General features: G+C 40.8%; 3 protein-coding genes across 3 annotated transcripts; 1 reads left to right on the plus strand and 2 right to left on the minus strand.

The window, feature by feature from the left end:
- Nucleotides 1-4,467: 4,467 nt before the first annotated feature.
- cdcp1b (CUB domain containing protein 1b) lies at nt 4,468-10,402 on the plus strand (the record flags this gene model as incomplete). The annotated part of the gene is made up of 9 exons (XM_083981510.1): nt 4,468-4,501; nt 4,971-5,186; nt 5,347-5,703; nt 6,064-6,348; nt 6,880-7,077; nt 7,786-8,142; nt 8,594-8,947; nt 9,251-9,335; nt 9,895-10,402. The coding sequence occupies exons 2-9, from the start codon at nt 4,979-4,981 to the stop codon at nt 10,400-10,402; spliced, it is 2,352 nt and encodes a 783-aa protein (XP_083837636.1). The 5' UTR covers nt 4,468-4,501; nt 4,971-4,978.
- Nucleotides 10,403-12,001: 1,599 nt separating this feature from the next.
- On the minus strand, nt 12,002-15,458 carry clec3bb (C-type lectin domain family 3, member Bb). Its single transcript, XM_083982020.1, has 3 exons — nt 15,296-15,458; nt 15,024-15,122; nt 12,002-13,071 (listed from the first exon to the last, which is right to left on the minus strand). Exons 1-3 carry the CDS (start codon nt 15,390-15,392, stop codon nt 12,665-12,667), a joined length of 603 nt encoding a protein of 200 aa, XP_083838146.1. The 5' UTR covers nt 15,393-15,458; the 3' UTR covers nt 12,002-12,664.
- Nucleotides 15,459-16,805: 1,347 nt separating this feature from the next.
- Nucleotides 16,806-21,117, minus strand: exosc7 (exosome component 7). Its single transcript, XM_083981723.1, has 8 exons — nt 20,998-21,117; nt 20,719-20,820; nt 20,125-20,219; nt 19,049-19,214; nt 18,375-18,445; nt 18,090-18,213; nt 17,843-17,998; nt 16,806-16,931 (listed from the first exon to the last, which is right to left on the minus strand). The coding sequence occupies exons 1-8, from the start codon at nt 21,052-21,054 to the stop codon at nt 16,827-16,829; spliced, it is 876 nt and encodes a 291-aa protein (XP_083837849.1). The 5' UTR covers nt 21,055-21,117; the 3' UTR covers nt 16,806-16,826.
- Between the last annotated feature and the right edge of the window lie 688 nt (nt 21,118-21,805).

The following is a 21,805-nucleotide window of genomic DNA, read 5'->3' on the forward strand; positions in this document are numbered from 1 at the left end:
CTTCTTGAACTCTGTGCCATCCCCAAACACACCCACTGTTTACTATCACAGGGAGTCCCGTATAGACAATACAATTCATGTTAATTCTGCTGTACTGTTATATGCTTCTTTCAAAGGTCTTGTAAGTTCAAGTTGTGAGCTCCTATAGTTTATTTTTTATGTCAGTGCAGCCTCCCACGCATTTCAAGCACCACTCTGTATTGAATGTAAACTTCACTGACATTATGATGTATAAATATGATGCCCTTTAAGTTTTTACATTAGAAATCTGATTTGAATCCCTGACTATATAAATTGCCCTGAAATGCAGAGCTGCAGATGATCCAGACAGCCATGCTGTGGGAAGGCAGGTTTTGTTCAATGCCTCCAGGGGAAAATATCACTCAGAATAGATTATGCGACCTTTTAGAAATACATTTAACTTGATGCTGTGTTTGATGCAATGGAACATACAATATAGAGGAAGTCATATTGCTGAAAGTAAATAATATTATAAGAAGTGCAGCATACTGGAAGCCTTCATAGAGTAAATATTTGTGTATGGAGTTATTCAAGTTATTGTGTGTGTTTGTAGCTGTGCAGGTGTGTGTGTATATACTATGGACATGCCTATGTGGACATATTTTTTTCCTGTTTCTATTCTACAATTCCTTGTTACGTTTCATTGATATACATATAAGTCTAACTAATTAAAGTTTTGACTGATGAAGACGCACTGTGTCCAAACGTTAGTCCTCTGCACCTATTAAAACGCAATTAAGTGATGCGTGTGCTTCAAACTCGTCCATTGGATTCATCCATTTAATTACCTCTATAATTAAAGTATTGATATGGGTCAGACAATAATTTATCCACTCCGCTCCATGCCTATCCGCTGCAGTGAAACCACAAAGGTGACCAAACCAGGCACATATATCGAACTAATGCTGCAGGTTACTGTGTGTTCACATGTGCTGACGTATGAAGTTACAGAGGAACTACTTTTGTCTGAGATTGTAAACGGATAAGGCTGCATATGAATAAGTTCTTCAGTAGGAGAACTTTGCATTTACCAAAGCAGAATCTGATATAATCAGTTTTAGTTTTAATGCAACCCCCTCCTTCCTGTTCCTGTTCTTACGCCTATGACTCACTACAATGAGATTCTAATTAATTAGCTTTGGTTTGGATAGGTGTGCCTGGAAGCGCTGTGTCAACAAACAGAAAGCTGTTTGTGTGTTTTTGGTCTCTTCTCTGACCTAAATACTGCAGAGGTGTTGAACTGAACCCTGTGTTTGAACAAACCCTTCACTTATCAGATCACTCCCTCTTCTCTGTTTTTAAGGGCTTCAACTAATAGTTTTGGGGTTTTTTTAATCACTGATTAATGTAAAAGGAATTTGTTTGAAATCAGTTTTTTTCCAGCCCGAGGTGATCTCTAAAAAGGTCTTGTTGTCTGAACCTCTGTCCGAAACCCAAAGATACGTGTTTTACATTCACATTATGCAACCAAAAGCAGTAATTCTCTACATTTAAACAACTGAAACCAGATCATAGATAGCACTTAAACTATAAGTCTGTACACAAATTAAAAGTACAACCTGTTGGAGACAAATGGATGAAAAGTCAGAGGTGAACCATGAATATCTGTACAAAATGTCATGACAGTACCACTAATATGGAGGAGAGGATGTCGAGTGAGGATAAATTGATTATCATAAACAGTTGTGAATTAAGTTTCTGTGTGGATCAATTTATTAGCTGGATCATTCCATACAGGATATGTAAATCTGATTTGTGTTTTTTGGATGAGTAATGCGTTTGCGGTGCAGAAATTAATAAGCCATGTCCACATACGGAGAATCTGTCTAAGCATGCACTCAAGCCGCTGACAGTGTTGTTAATAATGCTTCAATTTACTCAGAAATCCCATCCTGATATTACTGGTCACAGTTTTACAACATCTTTCCGGCTAATCCTCTGATCTGTTTCCTCAGACTGCCTGCAGACGGTCGTGCAGCCAAACAAAGGCTCGGAGGTGACGGTGTCCACTGCTCTGCCTTTGGATCAGTGCGCCGTGTGTACAGTCAGCGGGGTGAACGACACCGAGACGTCCTGCTCCTCCTCCATCACGTTGACGCCCGAAGTGGACACAAAGCTGCTGTTTAACTGCTCCCAGCCCCTTGAACAATCTTACACGGTCACAATTACTCATGCTGTTGGTGAGTGTGCAGCTGGTGTGTTGTTGATAGCATACAGTAAACACTTCACAGGTCTCAGTGTTTGTATATTCAAATGTACTGAGTCTTCACGGTACAGTGCTGGTTAGAAGGAAGCGATGGGCACAAACCTGAAAACCACATACTGGTACTCAAAATGAAGTGGTTACTGGTCATGACTGTTTGTGATCTTGGTCTCTTAATGTTTATTGAAAACGTCAGAGTTATTCTGTCAGAGTCTGTGATGCTCATTATAGAATAAGCAGCTGCTGTTGTCACATTGATATTGGGATCTTTAAATAGAGAGAATTGAAGAGGCTTTATGTTTCAAACAAGATTGATCCACCCAGATACCATAACAAATAACTAATGCCTATCCTTACCCATCATGAAGCCACTTTCCTTTGTGCATTAAACATCTTCACACAAGAGATTTTGATAGATTATAGCTTTCTTCGTTAGCTTCAAATTAGTTTTTCACAAAACAAATTTCTTTATATTGTTGTCAGGGGCCAGTTACTCAGAAACAGTCATCTTTATTTAATTCCTAATGACTTAATTGAACTCACATCAAAATCTAAATAACAGAAGCACTATGGTTCTTTTTATAAAACAGAAATAAAATTATTAAATCAATATCTCCCTCTTTTCTTGTTCTTAATCATAATCCAGAGTGTACGAAGGACGCCTGCAGCATTACGACAGCGGAAACTCAACCGTCCCTCCTCACAGAGTTCACCAGGACCTTCACCTGGCAGCTGAAGGCCCCTGAGAAGACGGTTGTGAGTCTGGACGTCCTCGGGGAGGGACTGATCGAGACATCACAACCATGCGCTGATGGATTTCAGTATTTGGTGGTCACGACCGAGACCAGCGGCGAGGTTCGGACTCAGTACTGTCAAGGCGGCGGCTCTGTGACTCGTTTAGACCTGCCCAACCAAGCTGCTGTGTCCCTGCAAGTTAAACCAAAGGCTCAGGTGAAGCCTGTGCTGTTTCAGGTCTCCGCTGGACCTATAAGTAAGAAAAATGACTGAATATTGAGTCTTGTATTTCTTTTAAATCAGCTCTTGTTTTTAGTTGTACAAGCTGTTCTTATTCCCTTAACCTAGTTATAATGTAAACAATTTTGTCTAAATATCATTAAAGGTCTAGTTTGCACCACAGACACTAGTTCTTGTATAGACATTAGTCACCACTACAATGGCAAAATACAGTTTCTTTCATTGGCATGTTACATCCTTGTGTCTATTCCATTCTTGTGGACACAATATCTCAGCAACACTTTGAAGGAACTTCTTCAAATTTAACACAATGTAGACTTGAGGCATAGGCAATTAGATTTTGGTTAATCTGGACTCAAGAATGAAGTGAGTAGACTTTACCTGTTTGTATGTTTTCGACACTTCATTCACCAGTTTCTGATATTAACTTCAAATTTAACTCACAGACATGACAGGAATATGTAATTTTCTCATTAAACTCTCTAATTGTTGAACTTTTCCCTTAGGTTTTAATGGTGGCGCCCAATTTAGTAAATCATTTTGATACTAGCAAATAACAAAAACCTTAGGAAGGACTTAACTTGTGTAACTCAGTCCGAGTGTCTACCTCACTCTGCTTTTCTCCCCCTTCAGAGGGCAGGAAGTTGGATTTAGCTGTTACTTCCAGCACGACTGTAGTGTTTACCCGGGATGCTCAGAGCCCAGAGTGTGAGGTTTGCAGCGCCGACGGCTCCGCTCCGAACTGCAACCCAACAGAACAGACACTGAGCAAAGCTGAAAAACACTCGCTGGAGTTCAGCTGCCCCAAACCTCAGGAAATGTACAATGTGAAGATGACGATGAAGATCGGTGAGAGCCATGGAGACCACATCACTTACCAGCCTCATTAATGAATAATGCTTTTACTTCTGAAACAGTGTAAAATTCAAACATGTATCATTTTATCTACTGCAGAATGCACCAAGACCTCCTGCACTCCAGCTGCAGGAGAAATCGACCCCAACCCTTTGAAGGACTTCAAAAGATCGCTAACGTGGGACATCAGTGTCCCAGAGAGGACGGTGTTAACTCTGGACTTTCCTGGTGGACTGAAGGAGATATCTGGAGCAGAAACGTGCAAAGACAGCCATCAGTACTCAGTCAGTACAACAAAGAGTGACGGAACAGTCAAAACTCACAGCTACTGCAAAGGTGGGACGGTGTCTCATCTGGATCTGCTCGGAAAGACGACCGTGGCTGTTGAGGTGCCAAAAGACGGAGAACTGGACCGGACGTTGTTCAATGTCAAAGCAGCTCCAAGAGGTAAGAGCTTGTTCTATTAATCATCAAAGATATTCCTAACGATAAAAAAAATATAGACAGCCAACAGCAGGTGTAATTTTTCATAGTAAGGGTAAACCACAGTCACCGTTGGTCAACTAATGATTTAATTTAGTAACTTATTGTTTATTGACCAGGACAAAGAACTGTAAGCTAGAATTACTGTAGTATAAAAAGCTGAAATTAATGTGTTTGCCCTGGCCAAATGTAAAAAAAAGTCAAAGTCAAGTAAATAACATAACTGATAAGCATAACACAGTGTGGAGGGCTCCTTCGTGAGGCTGCACTTAGCAGCCTGACTTCAGCATAATAACGCGCTCTCATTGGATGTTCACCTATTTCTGCTGCCCGTTCTCACTGATTTATTCCATAATGACGTGCAATATTTTTTACCTGTTCATTTTGACTTAACTAACCATTTGTGTTGTTGTTGTCCCACTTTCCTCTTTAGCTAGCAGAATGATGTCCGTGACCCCTGACCCCAACACCATCATTATCATCAGCAGAGTGGCGGACGAGCCAGATTGCAGCGTGTGTGTGGACGAAGCGCCCAAACAGATATGTAGCCAAAGGTTTCTCAGAATCACTGATCCTCGCAACACGTCCGTGGAGTTCACCTGCCCTCAACCTCAGGATATTTTCACCGTGGAGATCAACAGAGAAATCGGTAACATTTTGATCCTTTGTCTGCGGTTAATAAACTTGATAACGCTGTAGAAACTGGTTGATTTGATTGTTTCAACTCTTTTATGCTTTAACGATGCTGTTAAGTGAATAGTTGTCAACATAAATCTCTTGTATGTTCTCTTTGACTCTATTTACTCCAGACTGTACCGAGACCTCGTGCTCTGGTGACATTGTTCAGACCGAGTCGTCACTGTTTCCAGAATTCAACCGGACTTTCACCTGGGACCTAAAGGTTGTCTCCACTCGAGCTTTTCAACTGGACTTCCCAGAGCCGGGAATGCGACAGATTCCCAACGAGGAGACCTGTCCTGATGAGCACACATACGCTCTTGTCACCTATCTGCGCACTGGGCCGGCGACCATTGGGACCTTTTGCAAAGGGGGAACCGTGACGACGATCCTGGCTCGGTACAAAGGCCGCATGTCTCTGCTGGTGCCCGGGGACGCCAAGCTCAATCCTGTTGACTTCAAACTCAAAGTCGGGCCAGAGACCAGCAGTAAGTTAATGTTTTCATTTCTATGTTGTGACAAATGGTGGATGCCACGACACAACAGGTATCTTACAGTTTTACATGAACAAAACCAAAGGATAAAGAGTTAGTTTAGATTAGTATACCATGTTTCTGTTGAAGTGTAGTAAATTGTACAGAGAGGACACATGGACATTTGTCACTAGTTCACTCGTCTTTACTCCCAGCAAACAATTTTCTTTTTGTTTTGTTTGTTTATTTTCAGTATTAAAATTAATCCCCAACATTTTCAAAGAGAATTAACTGAACACTTCTGTCTTCAGGTGCATAATTAGAGATGTAAATCACTGTTTCTAACCACAATGTTCTCTGCCTGTGTCCATCCAGTGGTGGCCATAGTGAAAGTCAATCTACCCCGAGGTGTATCAGACACTGACTTCATCACAGCCAGCTACCCCGCTGATTTCCCCGACCAACAGCAGATGCAGTGGGACTTTACGGTGCCCGGCATGCACAACTACTCGATGCATTTTCGTGATCACACGGCCCCGGAGTGCCTCAGCGGGGACGTGGAGGTGGAGTACAAGAAGGAGAAGAAGGCGACCAAACTGACTCTGACGGATCCTCAGCCGCAGCATCAGCAGGGCAACTTCCACATGGTGCTCAAGAACTGTAAAACCAACACGACACTCAAGGGACTAACTTTGAACTACAGAGTCTCTGTAATGAGGAGTGGACATCCAGGTACAGTGCTGAGTCTTATACTATTATCTCAATACAGTAGATTCACATTTACATTGAGTTGGGCAAAAATCAAACCTCCAGACTCTTGTTTCAGTTTTGATTTGATTATTTTAAGAGTGCATTGGCTAGTGCAAGTTCCTCTTCTTTCTGCTCTGGTGCTACTTTTACTGCGTTGTGGTGTAGGTATCTGGAGAAACCAGATTCCTTGTTTTCACAGCAGTCAAAAAAATCTGCTTCACAGAAGAAAGTCAACCGTAACCTCTGTGTGAATGTACTGTTGTTGATTCCTGTCTGTGATATCAGTTTGCTAAGTTATAATGGTGTGTGTATTTGAGATGGCACAGAAAAAGACTTAGACGTTTTTTGATTTAGAAGGATTTTGATAAAATTCTGTCAAAATAAAAGCAAAAGTCAGGATGAAAACTCAAACGATCCCTCCATGTTGTATTTCCTCTTCAGTTCTGTGCACGGTGGATCTAACCAAACGTCCAGGAGTGTCCGTGCAGATCGAGAAAGTGGGTTCTGATCCGTATTGTGAGATGAGCGTTGACTCCAAGGTCGAAAAGAAGATAAACGTAGCTGCAGGTACCAAGGCCAGCCTCTCCTTCCTCGACTGTCCGAATGAAGACGTGCGTCTGACAGCCAGTACAGTCATTGGTAAGATGATTATTTATTTGTAAATTCATGAAAAACTACAACTGCTGTAGCTTTTTAATGTTTTCTTCTCACTGTCCTTTCATGGCCAACATCTATTGCTATCCATTATTATGTCATGTCTATTTATAGATCTTAAAACAATGGTGCTATATTTTGGCAGATATGCGTATTTGCTTTGTTTGCCAAATATTAGATGAGAGGACTGACACCACTCTCATGTTTACACAGTAAATATAAACCTTTGAATAGAGCCGGGCTTGTTGTTTCATCTGTTTGCAGTCTTAGAGCTAAGGCAACATAACCAGCCCTTTACCTACCATTAATAATAGGAATACCATTACTACTGCTACTACTACTATTACTAATACTACTATCACAAATATTAATCTTACTATTACTACTACTACTAGAAAATAATAAGAATAACAAAGTGCTTTAAAGAAAAGTGAGACCAGGTAAAACTAATACTGATAAATATCATAATAAGTTTTAAAAAACTGAATGAAAAAGACTTATTGAATCAATGTTATGCAAAAAAAACAACAGCAATAAAATATGAAAACACAATAAGAAGAGATAAGATGTTAAAGACGTGAAAGAAATACAGTGTCTGATTTATTTATTGTCTAAAAATGTGTCTTTATATTCATCATTTGGGTTTTTTTTCCTTCAGTTTAGAAACTTAATATTCCCAATCTTTATTACCAGATTGTAAAAATGTGGCGAAGTGCTCCTCGAGTCTCCTCACCGTGCCCACCCTGGACTCCTGTCTGCGGATGCCCCTCCACAGCTACACCTGGCACGTCAACATCCCTATGGACGGCACGGTGGACCTGCTGTCGCCCACAGGGAGCTTCCAGCAGTCCATCCCCGGCCAGGTGTGTAATCAGTCCGTCTCGCTGCACGTGGCGGAGCTGGACGGGTTTTCTTTAGGGGATTTCTGCTACAATGGAACCATCCAGAAAATTCAGGTGCACGCCAACGTCTCGGTCACAGCCACGGCGAAGAACTTCAACAAGACCAGAGGGCCTTTACTGAATGTCAGCTTCAGCCCGGAGATCCCAGGTAAAACACTGTGGAGCTACAGCTCTGATTACTCTACTTTTCTTTAATCTGAAGAAAAATTTCATCAGTTATGAATCAAACTCTTCAGAAAATACTAAAAATGACCATCATATTAACCGTGGTCATATATAATCACTCATATGTTCTGCAACAGATGCATGCTTTTAAAGGTTTGCCTGGTTCTTGATATTCAGTGATCAGTGGTAGTAGATGTGACACAAATATTAACATAATCAAAATATCCAGTATTATATATAGTAGCATAAAACCTACTCTATTTAAAGATACACATAATACGAATTCACAAATCATCATTGTCCTCTGTAATCACGGCCTGGTGAAGTATTCACTTGACTTTAAAGTTCCACACAGGGGCGCTGTTGTACCACGATTGCTGGAGACACAGGACACAGTAACTGTCACTCAGCATTATTTCCGTCCCCTTTTTCAGAGACCATTATTTACAGAGTCGACCCTAGGATGTCGTCTCCGACCCTGCTGGCCACGCCCAACTGGCCCGAGGGGATGAAGCCGTCTTCCACCGTGTCCTGGATCGTCAATATGCCGAGCTACTACCAGGCGCAAGTGCAGTTTGTCAACGTCAGCCAACCCAAATGCCTCGTGCGCCACACGGCCATCATCGTGAAGTTGCTGGGGCACGAGGAGGAGCTCATGAGTCGGCGGGAGGACGAGAAGGCGGAGGACTTACTGGTCTCAAAGAGTTTCTTTCTCAACATGTCCAACTGTATCCCAGAGGAGAGACACTTTGGTGCAGTGACCAAAATCATTCTGCAGAGCAAAATCAGTAAGAAAGCACTTTCATATGCACTAAAAAAATCTACTTACTTACTTTTTCCTGTCCTGTCTTGTATTTTTAACTGGACCCAGAGTCTGTACTAATAAATTATCTATCTATCTATCTATCTATCTATCTATCTATCTATCTATCTATCTATCTATCTATCTATCTATCTATCTATCTATCTATCTATCTATCTATCTATCTATCTATCTATCTATCTATCTATCTATCTATCTATCTATCTATCTATCTATCTATCTATCTTTATAAACCATAGTAAACCAGTGTTTTTTTTCTTATTCATAGATACTTCAGCCATCATCGCTGGGACAGTAGGAGCTCTTGCGTTACTGCTGATAGTGCTGGCTGCAGTGTGCTGCATCTTAAGGTGAGCACAACTGTAACAACGTGATCAAAACATCCGGGCCGGTGCTTATGAGGCCAATGAATCTGACTTTTGCCACATCCTTCACTTTCACCTCTACTTGTCAACTTAAAAAAACTTTATAGTTAAAGTCAGTTATCAACATTCTTATGATTTCTGATGCCTCTCATTGGCGATTTGATTGATTGATTTAACATCATCATTCAACATTCAACAAAACAACTCTGTCTCGTAACGTTCCATTATTATCTCATAGTGTGGTGAATGTGCAGGTCACAACTTGTCCACCAGAGCATTTTGGAGTTGTTGGATTGTGTATTTGATGAGGGAAACCAAGAAATCCCATTAGCTTAATAGCATAGCTCTGAGCAGCTCGCTGCTCTGCTCCGCCGTTCTAAAAATGGCTTGCACCGTCAATTAAAGGTAACGAACCTACTGCTATGACTATAGTGATTATAGCAATGGGCCAATTTGCCAAAATGTTGATCTATCCCTTTAAGTCCATGACCTGTGATTGGCTGCTTTTGACGACTCTTTCTTATTATTTCCGCTCTGTGCTCAACAGGAAAAAGAAAAAAGAACAGACAAGCAAGGAGTCGTCCATCTACATTGGCAAAGGAAGTTTCTTCCGCCCGGGTGACAGACACTTCACCAAAAACCGACCCGAAAACAACTCCCACGTCTACGACTCCATAGACGAGATGATGGTGTACGGACACCTGCTGGGTGACTCCACCTACGGCGACAGCTCCCAGGACCACTACCCGGCGGGGATGCAGGTGGACTCTTATAAAACATTCACCGGCCCCACTGACGGACAGCTGCCTGTGATCAAAGAGCCAGATCCAGAGCCCGAGATGGACCAGTACAAGACGTTCCTGGACCCCTCCGAGACGTTCATCCCGTCCCGTCCGCGCACGCCCATCGATCGGCAGGACAGCCTCGGCTTCCAGGACCGCAGGATGGTGGACAATGAGCTGTACACGTTCAAGAGCACGGGGGACATGAACACAATCCGGCTCTCTGGAGTCGACATGGAGCCACAGCCGCCGACCTTAGAGGAGTCGTTGTAGGGAGTTCGGACCCCGAGCACGTCTGGTCTGGACTGATACGAACTTCTGTGCCTCGATCAGTGTGATCAGCTTTGTCAGGAGGACTCGGTTATTTCTTCAACTTCAACAGTAGAAGCAGTGATCCTCCTCGTTAAAGGAGTAGTTTGACATTTTGGGAAACACAAGATTGCGTCCTTATTGGAGAGAGTTTAACAGGAAGTTTGATTCCGACCTCTCATCTGTATAGCAGATATAAAGCCACTGCCAGCTGCTGGTTAGCTCAGCTTAGTTGGAATCAGGACACTATCACCTGCAGCACCTCTTAGTTTATTCAGTAACAAGCAGGATCACACATCTCCCAAAATGTTGGACTATATTCCTTTATTGAATTACGTATGTGTGTAGTTTTATTCAATTATGGACCATGTGATGGATGCAGGAGCCAGCACGATGATAAAAGTACCTCTGGTGTTTGTTTTTAAAAGTTGTTTTATATCGTTTAGTTTTTTGTTTTTTGTTTTTTTGGAAGATATATGTTTTCTCTTTACTTGTAAATACAGTTTAGTTTTCTTTTGAAATAAATTCTAGGTAAAGTGTTTGGTTTACTTCTTGAGGTACTGGCTGCCATCACATGCTGCTGAAGACAGTGACATTTGATTTTCCCTCTTGTGCTGAAACACTGACCTTTCGCGGGGTGAAAACTATTTCAACCACAGGAACTCCAGCCATAAAAAACAGAGTGGCTCAGGGTGTGGACTGGAGGAGCAGGCAGCAGCCTGCGGAGACAGTAGCCACTGTTTACCATGGAGAAGTGTGTGTGTGTGTTACTGGAAACAATGAATGAGGACGCCAGGTTTACATAGTTGCATCACATTTCTTGCAGCTGCGCACAGCACAGTTCACATTTCTGCTTTTATGTTTCAGTTTTGAGCCTTTTAACTTAAAGGGAGCAACATTACTAGTGTTGCACTATATTATATATAATATATCACAGCAGGGCGTTCTTGAAGGAAAAGGGAAGTACCTGAGGATATTTAGTTTTGTCTTCAGACACAGTTGGGCCACAACTCATGACACGGGCCTTCAAAATGACCCCGCTGTGCTTGGAAATTGAACAATTTCTATCTGCTGAGCCTCTGTCGACCTGTAGCTGGGGGCAAAAAAAAAATCTAGCCTACATCAAGTGTTTCTCAAATACCTGGTGTCATCTTCGAAGAGTGAATAAAACCAAAAACATCGACCAGAGGGTTTTGGATGGAAACGCATGAGAGTTTAAGGTTAACAATCCGGCACATGCTGCTGGTGATCCCGCTGTGTTTTGAATTGAACAGAAATATGTGGCGACCAGTGGAGACTCCAGGATGTTTGTAGCTCCGGGACAAAAGTGTGGTGCAGCAATTTCCTGTTGTTGTTGTTGTTGTTGTTGTTTTTACGGTTTGCATACAGACATGCTTTCTGTGCAGATGAACCAAATGAGATTCACTGTGTTATGGAAAGACACAGGACTGCTGACTGTAGTTAATATTACCATATGAGAGGTGGTGCAAGAAATCAAATAACTGCAAGCTTAGGACAAATAGAGGATTTGTGTTTTTGTTTTGTTTTTTATTGATGGTAATTTTCAGGTTACATCAGCCTAGATATCATTGAAGAATACAAAACTAGCAAACTGAAATAATTCTGAATGAAGATGATGAAGATGGACTTATATCACTTCTATTGTTCTGGCTCCCCGTTAGTAAAGTACAGTATCTGGTTGTGATGTGGTGCCTGGGTTTAAACCAGTGGTTCTCAACCAGCAGTGAGTCATGGAGCTGTTGAAATGTTGTAATGTGGAAATAATGGAAAATTACACACATTTTTGTGTTGTTGTTACATTTGTGAAAGGTGCCAGCACCCACACGTATTTTATTGTAGGAGCACTGGTATTCTGAATTATTATGAACATCTAAAAGCCTGCACATGTTTGGAAAACTAGATTTCTTGTTGTATTTAATGTAAAGACAAGATTCAGAAACATCTAGAAACTAGCTGCAGAAGAGAGAGATGATGTCCCACTATCTCTTGCTTATTCTTGACTGGACTTTATGACCACAAGGCTGCAAATTACATATCACCAGATCAACAGCGAGACAAAACCAGCTGAGAACCACTGGTTTAAAACCTCTTTTCTTTTTTAATAGCAGGCAAAGTGGAGTTGCAGCAGTGAGAGTAGGCTACACAGACGAAGCAGCTATTATTATAACCGTGAGCAGAGTCGATTATGGTTAATAATAAATGTGATCAAACGATGTTGAACTGGCAGACGGAGGGCTTCTCGTCACGGCAGTTCTCGTCGGTCCACTTCCCGCGGGACGTCCCGGACAGGACGGCACAGTTCTGGGACAGGCCGCCGTCTGGCTGAGGCGACCGGGAGTTGGACGTGTCCCAGTTTTTGTATCTGATGCTGGTGCCGGTCTGGTCCATCCAGGTGCCCTCGGTGGTCAAGTCGTTGAAGCCCAGCCACACCTGCTCGTCCGGGCCCAGCCTCTGGCGGATGTAGTCCCGGAGCTGGTCGTTCTCATCGCTGGACGCGGGAGTGCCCAGGACGCCGCCCAGGGAGTTGCAGTCCTCACTGGCTGTGTGATAGCGCTTCTTCAGTGGGTCGGCCAAATAGCACTTGTTGTGGATCTTTACGCCTTTCAAACAGACTGAAGAGGAAAATAAAAGAGAGATGTTAAGATTAAGATACTGTCTCATCTTTATTTTTTTCCATTTGGAGACAATCAGGGATCCTGTTGTGTCCCTGTTATCACCTTGTCCCTGTTTTCACCTTTTTTTTTTGGAGACAGGATATAAGCACAACGCTCCTCAGTGATAATGAACAACATGATGCGGAAAGGATTTGCAGGAACAACTGGATATCATTTTGTGTTCTTGAATAGCAGATCAAACGGTTTGCCATGTGCTCCCCACATTAAAACCTGCATTTTCAAAGACTAGCTACACATGTATCCCATGTGTCTTTGATTTAACAGAGGCATAATTCAGACTACTGGCTGAAACTTGAATGCATAACTGGTGCCTGAGCAATGTAGCTCATGTCATGTCACGAAATCAATAAATAAATCCCCCCTTTTTAGATGTTCCATGTTTAATCTCTGTTATTGTTGTGTTGTTTAATGTTTGTTATGTCTGATAACCACCGCCTGCTCCACATGTGTGATCATAAACTGTGACTTGCCTGCTGACTTGCGTGACTGAGTGCACTTCAGCAGGTCAGTGTTAATCATGAGTTTGATTCAGTCTGAGCTGTGGACACAGTAATTAACCTGTTAGGAGGCCACGGGTCTGAAAAGTGGCATTTGACCCCTTTTGACCCCAGACTCTTCACCAGGCTCCACGTTATCTGTGTGTGTCTAGTTCGACAGTCGGTTTGAGTATGTAGTGTACTGTCCACACTGGAAAAGTGACAAAATAAAGGCATTAAAACAGCCACAATAGAAACTACATGTGTCGATTTTATTGTGTGGTTGATGTTCATATGCAGAATCAGAATAGTTTATTGATTTCATAAGGAAATAAGATCAGGTTACAGTTTCTCCCTCAGCAAAGAAAACAAATAGAAAATCGATTACTAAGGTAAACACAGATAGAATATAAAAAAATTGTGCTATCGTATAATGTGATAATAAAAACTTTGGGTATGGCTGTGGTTATAAAATTACGCTAGTGTGAATCATTTCCTCAGCCACCCTCTGTGGTTGGAGGAGGTGGAGCTAACAGGTGGAGAAGATACAGAGTAGGCAGTGAAGTAGGTTTCCACAGTAGCTGATTCACAGCTCATATTACTCATCATACTTTATCATTTCCTCTTAGGATAAAGAGGTAAAGTGTAAAGGTTAGTTTTAATAACAGGAACTTTAATTTAATTGTATAGGAACTAAGGTAAAAGTTCCTCTATTGTCTGAGCCGAAAAGACACATAAAAAAACAAAAAACAAACATGAGTCTGCTGTTGTATCAAAAACTCAACTGTTGCCTTTTAATGGCATTAAAGATGCACTGAAGATAAAAATGTCCAACAAAGCCTGGACTGTGATTATTTTATCTGTAGTTAAATAACAGTAATAACACTTCATCGTCCTTTTTGTAACAATAAATCACAAGATAGACGACATGTTTGCAGTTGCAGGACATTTCTATTTTTTGTTGACATAACTACTAAAAACAGCATGCTATGATATGTACTATACAGAAATAGCATATTGTATTGGTTTGGGACACTGATAATGATTGGGCTGTGATTTGATGAGAATAATGATTTAATACTTGGGACCATGAGAGCCCTTTATGAACTAGAATAAAGTCTTCAGACCAGATCTTGGCACAGAGCTCCTCTACAACACAGGGTCTTAGTGCAACATCCACCAAAGTTTACACTGTGTTTTGCATATAACATTTTTAAAAATCAAAGGTGTTATACAGAGCTATTACTGTTTAATGCGATCAATAATCCAGCCTTGCTTCTGGCCAATTGGTTAACTCAACACCACTGGACCTGTGGGTCACTTGTGGGCCACATTTAGATAACACAGTCCTACTTAGACTTATTCTTTTTTGGTAATTCAGACCAGATGAACCTCTTTAAAGCTCAGTTGTACCTGACTGCAGGGCCTGTTGCTCCTTGAGAAGGTTCAGCTCCTGATTGATGTCATTGATCTGTTTCTGCAGCTGCTCGATGGCGGTGTCCTTCATCGTGTCTGAGTCCAACAACACCGGTGACACAATAACATTCAAATCAGCTGGTGTGACATTTTGTGCATGAAAAAACAACTAAATATTAGCAGTTAAGTCTTATTTCACTGAGATTTAATTGCTCTAATGTGTCATTTCTCATACAGGCTGTGAAGCAACAGGTGTTTTTTTCATCTACCTTTTTTGAGTGGCTTCTTCCTCGATGGATTCTGCTGAAGTGAGCAGTTCACCAGCAGTAGTACTCCCAGCAGCACACACACTCCTCTGAACTCCATGGTTAGACTTGTTGAATGAGACTGCTCCAACGTGGACGCTCGCAATTTATCTCCCTCTCTCTCCCTCTCTCTTTCTCACACCCTCCCTCTCATCGTCCAGAACAGGGAAAAATACTGAGATCCCAAACTGCCATAAGCAGGAATAACAATCTAACCTCAAGAGCATTTAAGGGTAGTGTGTGTGTGTGTGTGTGTGTGTGTGTGTGTCTGTCATCTGGATCCAGACACTTCACGTGGAGCAGCTCTCACCAGAGCCAGGTCTGGAGAGCAGGTGGAGACTGGCAGACAAAGCAAGACAGTGTGAAACAGTTATGACATAACTCTGTTGCTGCTTTCATCAAAGTGTACGGAGAAGAAGTAAATAAACACTGACTCATCTGTTGCATAAAGAGCTAAATAACTTGGTTACAGTTTATTTCTTGGCTTCTGAGGACCGCTTTAAGACCTGCAATGGAATAAGAGTTTCTTTCCTAAACGCTGGCCAAAAAAAGGGGCTTTGGAAGTCTCATTTTGGAAAAACGTTCACATTTCCAGGTGTTTCTGGCAGCGGTGAAGCCTTGAAATCAAAAACTCATTCATCATTACCTCTGAAGTCTCTTATCTTTTCATACATCGCTCTCTGTGGTCTTGTTTTTTTCTTCTTCATCCCTCACTCTGCAATAAGAGCTGTGGTCTTAAGTAGGAGTTTGTTTTGGACCCGTCTGCTCTCAGCCAGAGTTCATGGCCGACAACAGTCCGAGGAGGGAGAGTGGTAACGATCCAGTCCCATCTGGTCTCTGTGTAAAGACTCCACTGTACACAGTCCTGCACTGACACGTGGCAAAGACAAGAGGACGCTGAGGCCGTATGGACACTACCGCACTGACTTCACATCTGCACCAGGACACTGAACACGTCACTCACATGGAAAATATATTGTTCAATGACACAATTTCATAAGATGGACACACTTAATATTTTGATAAACATGTCAAACATAGGCCCTCTCTGATGTCTTCAGTGCACTATAAATCTGTTCTGGATCTTTATCCCACACACAGAAACTATTCATCAAGTTGTTTTTTAAGCAAATGTTGCAGATGTCTGTTTTTTAGTCTCTTCTCCAATTTAATAAACTCAATATTCTTTTTTTTTTTTGATCAGAGAAAATAATATTTGGAAGTTTGAAGTGACTGATTAAATAATGATGTGAGGATGAACTGATACTGAAAATTATAATTAGTTACAGCCTCGAATTAGACATTTAATTAATAAGAGCCCTGATATCTTCTGATTCAAATGTCATCTACCTCCATAAGGTAAATAAAGCTTACATTAAAACCGTACAGCAGCATGTGTAAATGTCAGAAAATACACAGGAGATCATGCTGTACAAAGTAAAAGTTTTATTAGAAAATGACATGTACATACACTCTGCAGATAAAGTGATCGATCTTAACCGAGGAAACCGACTTTCTCTTTCTTTGTTCCCAGACTCTCTTCCTGCTGCAGCAGCTTCATGAGCGGAGCATGAAGAGCTTTCCCGACCCGTTTACCTGCCTGGAGACAAGAACATGCAGCTTTACTCATTATGTAATCACATGGATTTGTCAACATAAATGCTACTTACTCACTATATTTTTTATATTAATAACATAATGTTCAACATGTCCTTAGACTGGATCATCAACAAGGTTAAACATAGCAGATTAAATCCTGGTTTAAACTGAAATTCAGTTGCAACAGCTACTTTAGAAATGAAGTAAGATTACATTTCTTAAAACTTTAAAACCAAGATTATAAGTTTAATTCTGTTGCAATAAATTTTAAATTCCACTTAAATTGTGATCTAGTTTAACTCAAAACCAGTTGCAAGGTCCTGACAGCAGCAGATTATTTTCTTTTTACAAATGTATGTGTTTAATTATTTAATTTTCATTTGGATATGCATACTTTTCTGAATGGATTAAACTCGATGTAAATAAGAAAACTTAGCTTGAATAAACTGGGTTTAATTTGAAATCTTAATTGTAAACCTGAATTAAGTCAATTTAACCCTGGTTTCAATAAACTCTGATTTGGGCTAATCTTAGATTAAACTAAACCTTGTTGGTGCAACCCAGCTTTAAGAGTCCTCAATGAATCATGTTGAAAATTTGCATTAAGAGTTTTTATTAGTGTTCTGACATTTGGAGGATATGCTCATGTTCTTTCTTGCTGAGAGTTAAAGGAGAGGCCACATTACACCCATGGAGAAAGAAAACATGCGATATTCTTGGGTAAGCACTGTAAAAATACACCAGCACATTCATCCAGCTGACAACAGAACCTGGTTGTTGGTTCAAGGTCGACTCTCACTGCTTTTATGCTGCAGTTGAATAAAAAGAAAATGACACCAGGTCGTGCTGAAGTATCGCTTTGTGGGCGATTGGAAGCCAGATGGTCGGGGAGGACGACTCGACTCGACTCACCTCTGTCATTTCAAAGATGCTCTCTGGATCCAGGCTGCCTCCGCCCACCTTCCTCGTGCAGGTGACAGTGCCCTTGTGTGTGACGGAGATGATGAGGCTGGCCACTGAGCACGCCTTCTCCTGCAGAGTCGCATCCACCACGTGTCTGTGCCCCACCTGCAGAACAAAAAACAGTACATGTTTCACTGTCTGTGGGACTACGGGCTTCAGACATTCATTCCTCCCCAGTATCAGCAGGTGATCTTACCTTACACAAGGTGACTATACACGGGACGTTTTCAACATTTAGTCTCATACAGTCATACGGGTCATCCGACAGCTCGATTTCCTTCCCTCCTTCGTCATCTGCTGATATGTGCACTCTGGGAATTCTGTCAGTGAGACAATCAGAGATTTGTCTATGTGCTTATTCAGTGTTTATGAGCAAAAAGCTAATTAAACTGGAAAATATTACAACAGTTAGAGATCATAGGATTAAAATATATCCAGTCATAAAAACACAAACACATGCCAGAATGACGCCTTAACTTACTTTGTATTGAAGAGAGCTGCCTTGATAGCTATTGAGATGGCATCGTACAAGTTTCCATCACACTGGAGGAGCTGTGGAGACAGAAACAATGGACCTCAGTACTCGGATCAAATAAGATGTCAAATGTGCTGCTTTGATTTAGTGCTCTACTGAAACACAGCACAAAAACAGTATTTCACATGCAAGATGAATTATTACATCATATCCTACAAGTAAGAATAGATCAGAAGTACAGATACAGATGTTTTATTCTAGTGTATTTGACAAATATTCCACAGAATGGGGACTGAAACAAACTACTACATAAATACCAGGGCTGCACAATTGAATTAATCCCAATATAGCTGAAAACTGCAATATCCAAATCGCAGAAGCTGCAGTTTTTTTTTTATGAAGGTAAAATGTATCACAATATTGTTGTGTATTGTCAGCACCAAGTGTTGTGTTGTTACAGAAATGCCCTGAACAACAAAGCATATTCTCAAGAGATAAAGAAACATGTTTTTCTGGTACAAGAACCCAGCAAACCTCACACCATTTTTTAAAAACGAACATGAAGTAAAAATAACGATTCTGGGGAAAGAAATTGCAACTTCATATCGCAGTCACAATGTTTGCCATATGGTGTTTTTTTTTTTTGCATTTCAGTGTAGGCCTCATAGATAGACACCCACCAGCACATCCACATAGAGCAGCCAGCAGTGTTCTCCAGCGCTGATGCAGAGGCTCTTCAGGTCCACGCTGTGTTTGTTGTTGAAGACTTTGTAGAGTGTGTTACTCAGCTCCGTCCCGAGCTCCTCGCCTCCTCTGCCCTCGAATTCAGGGGTGGCATTGGCTGAACTAATAACGAATGCACAAAACAAGACAATAAATGTGTACGGTGGTCACAGAACACCTATCAGTCACCCACCCCACTGCCCACCTTCACAAGCACGTTGGATATATTTATGGCACTACTATCCTTTTAAAGTTCACACATCATTGGGATCTGCTGCAGACATGTCAAAGGCTACAGGCAATGCAACACCACCTCCTAGTGGCAAGAAGTCCATCATCATTCATAAAACCCCTACACCTGGGATTTAACTAAGAAGGAAATTTGATTTATTCTTACAATGATAATAATTTTCAATTACTTTATCATTATGATCATTATTCTTATTTACAATGGAAACCTACTACTGTAAACAACAGGACCTAATTCCACTTTTGATTTAAGGCCAAAATATATCATTTTGTCAAGTAATTTGGTTTAAAAAAATGGGTTTATTAAAAAGGTAGTTTCAAATAATACCAAATATCCACAGTGTATAACTTGGGCAGCTTGTATTCACTTCTGAATTAGTGTTTTTGACAACTGAGCAACATTTCTTTGAAACACGATTACTGTGACGCCCAACTCTCTGTAAACTGCTCTAAATCTATCCTGACCGGATTTCCTACATCTCCATTCATTTACAGTATAAAGAAGCTGTTAAATTTGAGTTATCTTACACTTACAGTGGATACCACAAGTCAATATACTGTGTATTCAGCCACTATAGACAATGTTAGAAATCAATAGGCATTGATTGGTTCCAATACTCAATGTTTGAATTCTATTTGCATCAACATAATGACGTGTGTGGATTTGACTGATACTCTTCAGTCCTAAATTAGCCAAAAACAAAAATTTGCTCCAGTTATCCTGTCCACGGTCGTCACCAGATTGCAAACTGACTGACTGTGTTTGTTTTTGCACCAAACCTACCAGTCAACAAAGAACTCCAGATAACCTTCATCTGGCACCAGAGGCCTTGGTTTTCCTATTTCAGCCTTGATCCCAACCAGAACCACAGTGTGACCCTGACAGAGACAAAACAGGAAGTTATATTAGACAATTGATCAGCATGGAAATGAGCACAATAAATAGATAGAGTCTGACTAACAAGAAGTAGTGTATATAAGCTTTTTCCCAGCCAGAGTGAGACTCAAGGCAAACGCAAAATAAACTGTTACAACATAGACATCACTGCCACTTTTGCACTTTGATGGACTATGCATATAATATATTTTGGCAGCTTTTTCTTTGTGTTTTATTCTCCAATGTTGTTTATTGATGTTTTCTTTGTCTTATTGCCTCGACTTAAATTCTTTTTAAACTTTTAAACTCTTTTAACTCAGTCTGACTCCTGGGGGACTATTGTAACCAGCTTGTCAGTGCACAAAATTACTAAATAAAGTTTTTGAATCTTGAATCTAATATGTGCAAATTGAACAGTTAAAATTGGGTTTAGTTAGTGTGAACTGATAATAAAGAGCCACTTGAGGTGCAGACTGAACTGAAGTGTGAGTTTATCGGTACCAGTGAGACTTTGGCGGATCCGTCTGTGTTGGACACCACATCCGTCTCCACTTCCATGTGTCTGTAGTCCTCACAGCCTCGTCCATCCACTCTCAAATCATCCTGAGGTCAACAAGAGTGAACAACATGTCAACAACACAAGACTTTGTAGTTATAGCAGCATGCTAACACAGCTAACTTCGTAGCATTCGTGGAGCACAAATCGCTGCTATGACATTTGTAGAAAACATATTTAAATCATAAAGGGCCGAGGCTCGAGTGTAATAATTGAATACTTACCCGTATACCGTGTAAAATATACACCTTTTCTGCCTCGCTGACTTTAACTGTTGCCATAATGATGTGAAAACACTGGTGGTGGCATGTGTGCGCGTCGCTCTTCTACTACGTCATCAAAAGAAGACAGAAAACTCCCATCACAATTCAAAAGTACAAAAAAGAAAAAAGAAAAACATATCCAGATACAAATAAACAAACAAGCCATTTACTTTATTTATAGCACAGTGTTGTTTTTTTTTTAAACTAATAAATAAAAAGGGAGCATCATAATAAAGAAAAGTGGCGTATGTTCAGGTTCACTTACTGTAATCAATAAACGAAATTAACTTTGTCAGTAACTTTAATCAGCCAATGATTTATACATAATTTAGTCCTGACAGTTGTTGTGATTGTTTGCACATCCCGGTTTTTTCTGTGTGTTTTGTTCTTATGTAACTCAGAAAGACTTGGAAAATGTCATATAAATCCATTCAGGTGTAAGACTGCAGTCAATTCAGTGTATAGTCTTTATATGTACCAAAAATAAAACGTATTCATTCATTCATTCATTCATTCATTCATTCATTCAAAGACACATCCCAAAGAAAGGTCCATAGCACCAGAATAAAACACATACAGGATAGAAACATCAGTAATATACAATAAATAACTAAAAATCCCAAACATGAGAATAAAAGAGGAGAAGTACATCTATGTGAGAAATATTCCCAGAGAAACAAATTCGCTTATTTTAGCTCAGTCTTTTTTTCATGAAGTGTGGTGGTGTAAGGCAGGGAGAAGGGGCTGCCTGCCTGTCAGCCTGCGCTCA

This window comes from Trachurus trachurus (genome assembly GCF_905171665.1).
Source record: "Trachurus trachurus genome assembly, chromosome: 11".
Classification (NCBI taxonomy): Eukaryota; Metazoa; Chordata; class Actinopteri; order Carangiformes; family Carangidae; genus Trachurus; species Trachurus trachurus.